This window comes from Frieseomelitta varia, unplaced genomic scaffold (genome assembly GCF_011392965.1).
Source record: "Frieseomelitta varia isolate USP_RPSP 00005682 unplaced genomic scaffold, Fvar_1.2 scaffold_82, whole genome shotgun sequence".
Classification (NCBI taxonomy): domain Eukaryota; kingdom Metazoa; phylum Arthropoda; class Insecta; order Hymenoptera; family Apidae; genus Frieseomelitta; species Frieseomelitta varia.
In genome coordinates, this window is record NW_025110612.1 from 3,449 (window position 1) to 13,453 (window position 10,005).

The window sequence follows — 10,005 nt, forward strand, 5'->3', positions numbered from 1 at the left end:
AAAGTTTTCATTACGAACGTTTGTCTGACGTGATTGATTTTCGATATTAACACACAAAGTACGGCAGAAATAGAAAAAGCACTCTTCGAGATCAACATGTTTATTATTTACTGATCTCTTCGTAAATTATCTTGGCAATTTATTTTGAAACACGAAGACTGTATTCATTTAAAACACGAATCAAGTTACGTTTACAGTTTTATATCAGTTGATGCGTCTCATCAATAGAATACATTGTTGGACGATTTGATGGACGAGCGAAAAATCATAGATAGCGGAGAGAAATTCGTATCGCGCCAACTGTTTGCCCCGCGATGAATCCGGATAAATGGAGTCATGCCGCAGTTCCGTCGAGCGGGTGGAATCACCACGAGAACGCACACGTTTGTACACGCGCACGCGAAACACGTTGAACCGTGCCAAATGATATTATCAAGAACCATCTCTCGGGCCCGTTCATTCGATCAATTTTAATCGTAGTTGGTCGAAATGGTAAACGGCGCAGTGGAACGTTTTCGAACGAGAAAACCGCGAGCCTCGATTCGTTGAGGAAGCCGGAAGTCGATATCCGCACAGTGTTGACACGCGCGCGTTGCCGTATTTCGTGCCACGTTCTTCCTCTTTGTCGTTCGTCGAGAAATTTCGGGAACTTTCGAGCGACGAACGTTCGTATGTTTATATATATATATATATATATTTTCAGGAGCTTCTTGCACGATTGAAGCAAAGATGTTTACGAAAAAAAAATTTTGTAAGTTTGAAACACTGACAAAACAGATGAAATTTTACACGCGAGTTTCGAAAGGGTTGTTAATATTTGTCCAATTCGATGAAAAATTGACTTGAATAATGGAAGTTTGTCATCTACGATTTGTCACTTGTCAATTCGCTGATATTATATTAATTTAATTGTTGAATAATTGTTCAACGTGGCAATGTTGCGTGAATGTTCGATTCCTGTTGTACAATTGGACTAATTATAGTTTACAACGTATGAAGTGTCCATTTTTGTTGTATATCCAGTTGCATAAATCTTTGTTCAATGCACATTTTAGATACACCTTTCTGTCAGTATTTATCCAATATAACACGAGTTGTTAAAACATGGAACATTTCATACGTTACGTGCAATGTTAATGTATGTATTGTACGTCGAAAAATGATAGAATATCGAATATATTATTTTTCGTTCTCTGGCATGTAACAAAAATTTCTGTTCGTATGTATGCGTGTGTGTGTGTGTGTGTGTGTGTGTATGAAGTTCGATCGAAAGTTGAGTTCTCGACCAAGAATAAAAAGTGTTATTCGTCAAGATGGTCAATTTAGGACGAGGACATTCGACCATTAAGAAGCTCTAGCTAGCCAAACACAACCGACATCGTGAACGTGTTCAACAAGAACATTGTCGTAAAAGGAGAGGAAGTAAGAAAGAATAATTTAAAAAAAGAAAAAAAACAAAAGTAATCTTTTCCACGTGTTTTTACATTCAGAGTGTCGCCCTGTGAGAACTGTTGCTCGGTGAATTGAATAGTTTGTAATACATAATGTATACAATACGTTAACACGTTAAAATATCAATTGTACCGGACTACGGTTCCAAAACGTTATATAGTAATTATTAAACAATAAATTGTATACAATACGAGTAATCGTTAGACTATGTGTATAGATATAAATATAAATGCAAATATATATATATATATATATATATATATATATATATATATATATATACATAAACGAGACACTTTAATATTAATCCGTACGAAATAAAGAAATTAAAAAAGAAAAAAAAACAATTGTTCTTTCGACTTCGTAACGATAGCGATCCGTCGTTTGTATAATATATTTTCGAGGGCTCGTTTCAAATGAGGATAGATGATTCTTCGAGGACTTTCAAACCGGGACAGACGCGTGTGTACGTATAAATAAAAACTGACTCTCGGCGAGAATAGAATTTAAAAAGAAAAATTTAAAGAAAAAAAAGTGAAAAAATAAAAATGAAAGGGATGACGTTGCGTATAACGTAAGGTAACCACGCCGCGGTGTGGTAAAGTACCGACATTTGCGTGCCTGGCTCGTTTAATATTCATTATACCGCGTTCTTGCGTGCAATGGAAGAGATAAAACCGATACTTAGGGCAGATAGTATATTTTTTTGTAAAACGGTTAGTTACTGACCTGACGGCGTCCCGAAGTCCGTTGAGTCAGTCAGTTGTGTACATAATTAACAAGGGAGGATCAAACGATATTGTGAAATTGTAAAGTTGTTAATGGGTTATGAATGAAGGTGCGTTATCCGCGGCTTTACGTTCAACGAATTCCACGAATATTTCGATAATTCGAACGAAAATCGAACGAAAGTTTAATGAATCTCGTATCGTTGCAAAGAAAAATCTTCGTTCGAGATATCAAGGAACTTGTTATAAATAAACGAAACGATACGAAACGTGAAATTAGAAATTTGAAAGAGAAACAGGAGTATACATATATATTTTTTTCGGTGTGAAAATTCAATTGAAAATTCTGTAGAGATCTCTTTACGAGGATAAAGACAACTTGCAATTTTTTACAAATTCTTCGATTTGTTACTCGCTAGTTCCAATTAGTCATAACAAATTCTAGCTTCTCGCGTTTCTTTCTTCAATCGGCGTTTGAAATTGTTTGAAATTTGCATGGTTTATTTGGTGATAATCGCCTGTGAAAGATTCACCCGATTGCAGGACGAAATTTTGGTACTCTACCATATACGCGAGTGTCACATATTTTTACAAAATGGAAGAAAATTTCCGTATGCACCACTCAGTCATAGTTTTCCCCGACGTTTTTTAATGTTACCATTAATGTTAATGCATTTAAGATTGTCACGAAGTTTATGAAGAGAACTGTGTGTCGGAGATGTTATAATTTTTTAATAAATATTATAAACTTATGTAAACTCAGAGAGAGAGCCTCAGATTTGCATTGTCTTTATTGTTAAAATGTAATATCTAATAAACTTCTGTTATATTCATTATACAACATTTCTTTCGTGAATATTTCACTCAGCAATCACATACACTGACACAGGGAAATTAAATATTAAAATACCTGAACGGCGTACAATTGGCATTTCGTTACTGTTTGCCACACTATTTCCTGAAGGAGCGTCGACAAGATTTATGATTACATAATTAGCGGCGAGACAGAAAATAGGCAGCTAAATCAGATATCAACGATAGCTACGAACAAATTAGATAACGTATCAGAAGCATCTAATCTATATCTAATTGCGTAATCCCTGTCGAGAATTTGTATACAGCTGAATGAATACATGATCAATCTCCAAACTTTTGACTTCGAAGCGAGAATAAAATGACTGTTTTAAATAAATTTCGTACCTTGAAAATGAAATTTTTACACCTGTCTAGATGTTCAATGCACAGTTTTGAAAATAAAGCGAGTCGACCTAGAAACAGAAAATAGAAAAATTGTTTCGTAATACACCGTGTCTGTAGTTGAACTGTAACATCGGAGTCTTTTATTAAATTTAATTGACACGCAAAAATAATAAAATAATAAGTAAATGAACGATGATTGTCCCCTTTCATTAAACCTCATTATAACTTTTAGATTGAAAAAGAAAAAAAAAGATACGGCTAAAAAAAACGTTCGAAAAAGAGGCACCGGATCGATTCGCGAAGACGAATCTTACTCCCAGTTGGCGTCGCAGTACGAAGACTATGCTCGTAAATTGCTAAACACCGGCTAAACCCCAAAGCCTATAGAACGGCGCCAGAGGTTTTCTCCTCGCAGAGAAACCGTCTCGCCGGTTCAAGGCGAAGAACTCCGAGATTAATATGCATTTTACCTTAATTGTTTGCATCCGAGATCATGCACGTAGCGATAGATAAATGTCGTAAAACCGTCGTAATTCTTTGTCATGCGGCTCGTGAAACGCGTTTCTGCTTTCATCCTGCCAAGATTTGCGAAAACTCTGCCCGTTTGTCATCAAAAATTCGAAAAAAGAAAGAAACGGAAGAAGAAATTACACGAAAGAGGCGAAAGAGAAAGAGATTGAAAACAATCGATATTTCGATCGAAGAAAATACAAAAGAACTAACGAACGGGTGATAAAATCGTGATACAAAAAAAGAAAAAAAAAAAAGAATCGCGATAACAGCAAACACGGAAGATATAAATACCGATCGCAAATATAGTTGTTTAATCGTGAATCGAGATAAGACGAAAAACAATGTCATCGTGTAGTTCGTCTGCGATCGAGATGGAGATCACGCAGTACACACGTCTTCGCTTGAGTAGCAATTTGTTCAGTTTAGAAAATTGTCGTTTGTCGAGTGGCGGACAGCTGAGAATCGTGGAAGCTGCTTGCCTCGTCGAAAGGGGTAAAATAATTAGCCGAATATCGTCAAAATATATATATATATTGTAGACGAGATGTGCAACGTTCCTCGCTAATGGCAACGAGAAAGTCGAACGTCCACGAGTTTTGCAACTGACCGAGATAGAAAGTGTCCCTCGTGAAGCGAATTTGCCCAAGAGATATAGAGAAAAATTTTGACAAAGGGTTGCTTCTACTGCGAAGCGTTCAAAATTTTGTTGAACACATTTCGTCCCAGATCGGCAAGATTCAAAAAATAATTGACATAACGTCGGAGGGATACTTTAGTTGACAGAGGATGACAGAGGAGAAGGATCTAAACGAAGTATTGTGCGTGAAGAATTTGGTGAAGGTGGTAAATGGTAATGAAAAGAGCAACAGCAACCCCTTGGAGACGAAAGTGTACAAGAAGCGATGGCTAATATTGGCTCTGTACATTCTGTACACGGGAATGAGCAATGCCCAATGGATTCAATATTCTATAATCGCCAACGTAGTTAGCAGGTATTTAGACTTCTGTCATTCAAGATTAAATTGTGAGGATTTGTATTGAATGTTACTTTAATATATTTTTCTATCACTGGTAATCTTGATTGTTTAAAAGAGAAAAATATACGTATAATATCCGAGATGTTTAAATGGTAGAGGGAGAAAATAAATTCTTGTAAAAAGTCAAAAATTTTGAAGAAAGATGCACTTTCGTTGAAAATTAATTTTATTTTAAAATAATTAAAAGTCCTAAAAGAATTATATAGAAGTATAATACAACAGTAATTATCGCGTGAATTACATTATTTTCAAAGTTAACTGTTGATTTTCCAAACAACACATACGTGTAAGAGCAATGACAATCAATTCTCCGAACCAACGCTTCAAATCTTTATTGCTTATTTAGAAAGTTGAGAAATGCAAACAAACATACGATGGAAAAATTGCTTTGTCTCCCAAATAAGAAAACAAAGATAACCAAAATAAATTCTCTCTTCTGTAAGATAAATTCTTACAATTGCGTTAATCATTGCAAAATGCGTGGAATTTACATTCTGAAATTGTTGTCAAAGTTCTTCATGATGAACGTAAAATATAAATTAATATAAAAACAAGAAATTGAAGATGTCAGAATCGAATGGATTATAATTAAAGGAATAACATCTGTTAAAAGGAAAAATTAGAGATTTGAGAGTAAACACGTTTCTCAGGTACTATGGGGTTTCTTCAACGACTGTCGACTGGACAGCAATGTCATTCATGGCTTATTACGTGATTTTCATTTTTCCTGCTACGTACATGGTGGACCGAGTCGGATTTAGGTGGACTAATATTATATGCTGTGGCGTCACATGTCTTGGCTCGTGGGTCAAGGTTTTGTCAGTCAGTCCTGACAGGTTTTACGTTACCTTTATTGGACAATCTCTGGTTGCTACCACACAGGTTAGAGATTAATACGTCAGATCTCAATTATTTTTTTTTTTTTTTTTCTCCTTTCATTAAACGTAATTTAATCATCAAGTGGTATCGAGTCATAGAAATTTAAACTGAAAATATATTTAATTTTGGAATATATAATTTCACTTAATATTCCATGATTTTATGTTCCAACACTATTAAATGAAATTTAAAACTAAAAACATTCGAATCTACTGATACCACAGTGGGAAATTAAGATTTTTCAAGTCAATAAAAATCGATAAAAATTAATAAAAGCGATGCAAAATTTTTGATCAACAAAGTTAATGAACGCATCGTTTTCTAAACCGCTCTTGAATTTCAGGGATTCAAAGATAACTGCGTAAGTAGAATAATACGGTTCGCGTCAGACTGATCAAAAGAGTGCATAAAAGAACAAACGTAATCAATCCGAAACAACGGACACAATAAACGACTTCAAACACGATCGATCACACTTACAACAATTATTATTATCACCTGTAATCCGTTTTTAACGTGCAATTTTCGTCGGAAATATTTGAAATCGCGCGAATTACAAACATTACAAGTAATTTTCTAATAATTGAATTTTACGTACCGGCAGCTCAACTTGACAGAGTACTCAAAATCTCACAGAAAGATTTATGCTCATTCACTCCAACTGCATTTCGAATTTAGCAAAAGCTTTGTGACTTTTGATTAAAAGTATGAAATTTTAATTTCAAAGTTTCTAGGAATCTCGTTTTATTCGGGAAAAAAAAAGTTCAAACTGCTCAGCTTGAACAGCTCAAGCTCGGGAATATTATTAAAAACTATTACATTGGTGAAACGAGAATTTTTCAACTGAAATTGAAAACGATTGGAACAAATTTAAGTACATTTGCCGAATGTAATGATCATTTGTTCACATTTGTGTGTATTTTGAAAAAAATATTTCACAACAATTCGCAATCAAGTGTAGCTGCACGCCACACGCGGCGAGATATTCTCGAAGCAAAGGAAACACGAAATATGGAACATTCAAATAAACATTCAAATATTATAGACGATAATTCTAACATTACCTGGACGTCTGGCAGCGCAATGGTTCGCCGGCAACGAACTTTCCACGGCTACGTCATTGAGCATATTCGGCACCCAAATAGGAATAGCCCTAAGTTTCTTGCTCACGCCGATAATCGTGAAAAATCACGAGAATTTGGAGGACATTGGCGCAGGCTTGTCGCACCTTTTCTGGATCGTAGCTATTATCATGACGATTGCGTTCATCCTAGTTGTAATACGTAAGTTCCTCTCGAGACGCAATTCGTCCTCAATCTCCGATGTAAATATTTGTGTGTCAATTATCGTGAATTCGAGCGTAAAACAGCTCGGAGCAGATTAATTGAAATTAAACGGGAAAGTCGAACAACGAAATTCATATATTCGATCGTTATATATTTCGCGCAGTGTTCGAGGACGATCCGAAATTACCACCGAGCAAAACACGAGCTCTACAAAAGTTGAACCAGATGGAAGCCGAGGAAAGTATTGTGCAACCTATTAAAAGATTATTCAAAAACAAGAGCTTTTTGTTACTGTGCAACTCGTACGGTTTGGGCATCGGTGTGCTGAACGTCGTAGGAACGTTGCTGAATCAAATATACCTCGCGCACTTTGAGGTGAGCAAAGATGTCCTCGATAATCAGGAGATTTCAATTTTCGTCTAATCGTGATACGATTGGACATTTTGCAGCACGGTGAGCAAGACGCGGGTAGAATTGGTTTGACCATAACCATGACAGGAGTGATAGGTTCCGTCTCTTTTGGAATAATTCTCGATAAAACGCATAAATACAAGTAAGAACAAGTTTTACAGAAAAAAACTTTAACATTAGACAATTTTACAATTTTGGACGTATGTACTTTCAGGGAAACGACTGTAATTGTGTATTTCCTCTCGCTGATTGGCCAGATATCCTTTTCTATGTTCACGTGGCTCGAAATGAAATGGATGGTGTATCTGTCGGCCATTTTCCTCGGGTACTGTATATACACACGCAACACGCCTCGTTAAAATCAACAACAGACATCATTTCGATTAATAAATTCGTACGCGAGTATCCATATAAAATTACGCGTGCCGATCACTTCGGTAATTATTTTATGGGAAAACATAAAGTTCCTCCGATCGTCATATTTTCAGAATAATTCCTAATTTTCACATCGCTGTTTCAACGATGATTTAAAAAATATTTAAATCATCTCGTAGAAAATTTAATTCGCCATGATTTTTCATTGCGCTGGTGAAACGAAAGCCTTGCGAACAAAAAGAAATCGAATGAAACAAACAAAATTCGCGAGCATTCGTCTAGAAAAAAATTGTTTCAAACTTTCGACCGAGCCTTAAATTGTAGTTTGCAATTAGTCATAAATTATAGCAACGCGGTCGTCATTGAAATTTCCTTTCCTTTATCACTCGAAATTGATTCTAGTCCGATTCTAAGGAGCAATTACCTTTCGCAGATTTTTCTTAGTCGGATACGTAGCCCTAGGATACGAAATGTGCGCGGAATACACGTATCCAGAGTCCGAGGAGAAAACGGCGGCAATTTTGAACGTGGCTAATAACGTTTACGGAATTGTCCTCATTCTGATAATGGGCCGATTGCTGGAGGTATACGGGGACATTCCGGTGCACGTGTGCCTCTGTGTGATGATACTGACCGGCTTTATCATGACCGTGTTGACGAAGGACGTCCAAAGGCGTCAGGATGCCAGGAAAAGCGTACATTACGTAGGGGTGAAAGAACAAAGTGAGAAAAGCAACGAGTGCAACGGAGTGGAAAAAAATTAATTCGATCGTAACTACTTTCTCACATTGATACAAATCTGCGTTTAATATTTTCTATGACAGACTATGTCCTAAACTGTAGTTTGTAACACTAGTTCATAGATGCAGGATACAATTTTTCATAAGAATATTTTAATATTTTTTTGTAGAACGATATATATGAATTGTTTGGATCAAGTTTGCGATCCAATTTGATCTTTATTTTTCCCTCTGTCAAGAAGTAAAATTTCTATTCGACTGTCAATATAGCTTGTGGTATTCAATATGATTTTACATATACATTTATTAGATTATTATTATTATTATTATTATTACATAGAGATGTGCGAGAACCCGAAATATCGAAATTTTTTCGGGATCGGGATACCAGAAAATTTCGAGATTCTCGAATTTATCGGAATTCTCGAAAGAGTCGGCGGGATTCCCGAAAGAGTTCGGATTCAAGAAAGGATTGAAAACAAGCTTATAGTAATTCGTTAAAGGCCACGCCTTCGACTATACCGAAAAGTCGCAGAGCTAGAACCATCATTCGAGCAATTCCTTCTGTTATATCTTTTGATTTAACAATCTTTCGCGTATCATTTTGTACATGCGACAAATTTTATATCGATTCAGTTTCTTTTCTAGTACATATACTTATATTTGGATGCATATGCTTCAAATGACATAATAAACCAGTAGTATTTGCATATTTACTTTTAAATTCATGGTGACAATGCGTGCATTCCGCCTTCGTATCATCTTTTTCCCGAAAATGTCCCCAAACAGAGCTTCTCTTTACCTTCCTCCTTTGCACGATATCTTCTGCGCTACTTCCTGCTACCACAACTTCACTCTCACTATCACTCGACATTTTTTTTTTAAAGATTTTCAATCTTCATTAAATTCACACAGATTTTGAAATATACGTCCGAGCTGCCCGAGTTTCTCAGCGATACTGCTCAACAGCGTACGTAATATCCAAGCACTAAGCACGCAGTCACACGATTGTATACATCAGGTCAAACGATTCTTAGAATCCGTGTTTCCAATAACTTCACGAGAACTGACAGAAGAAATTGAAATGTGTATTTACATATTATGTAGGATGTTATACAGCATTGTAGAATAGTTCGAGAAACGATAGCCGGGTTCTCGAAATTTTCGGGAAATCCGATTCCTTCGGGAATCTCGAAATTTTCGGGAACCCGACCCGACCCGACTCGACCTCTTCCCGGCCATCGGATTCCCGATAATTTCGAGTTCTCGCACACTCCTAAAATTACAGTTTTTTTATTGTTGCCTAAGATTAATGGAGGCTATAAAACAATAAAACTGTAAAATTGAGAAATTTTAACTAAATAAAACATAAAAATTGTAAAAC

General features: G+C 35.9%; 1 protein-coding gene across 1 annotated transcript; it reads left to right on the top strand.

Annotated features, from left to right (window-relative positions):
• The first annotated feature begins 4,212 nt into the window (after nucleotides 1–4,212).
• Nucleotides 4,213–8,928, top strand: LOC122536293 (feline leukemia virus subgroup C receptor-related protein 2-like). Its single transcript, XM_043668538.1, has 7 exons — nucleotides 4,213–4,885; nucleotides 5,581–5,812; nucleotides 6,855–7,092; nucleotides 7,259–7,470; nucleotides 7,545–7,648; nucleotides 7,721–7,831; nucleotides 8,315–8,928. Exons 1-7 carry the CDS (start codon nucleotides 4,680–4,682, stop codon nucleotides 8,643–8,645), a joined length of 1,434 nt encoding a protein of 477 aa, XP_043524473.1. The 5' UTR covers nucleotides 4,213–4,679; the 3' UTR covers nucleotides 8,646–8,928.
• Nucleotides 8,929–10,005: the final 1,077 nt, after the last annotated feature.

Bases quoted from the DNA above. Each gene is read 5' to 3' on its own strand.
- LOC122536293 (XM_043668538.1), top strand. From the start codon at position 4,680: ATGACAGAGGAGAAGGATCTAAACGAAGTATTGTGCGTGAAGAATTTG. The intron at 7,093-7,258 runs GTAAGTTCCTCT...TATTTCGCGCAG, and splicing joins GTTCATCCTAGTTGTAATAC to TGTTCGAGGACGATCCGAAA. The intron at 7,471-7,544 runs GTGAGCAAAGAT...GACATTTTGCAG, and splicing joins TATACCTCGCGCACTTTGAG to CACGGTGAGCAAGACGCGGG.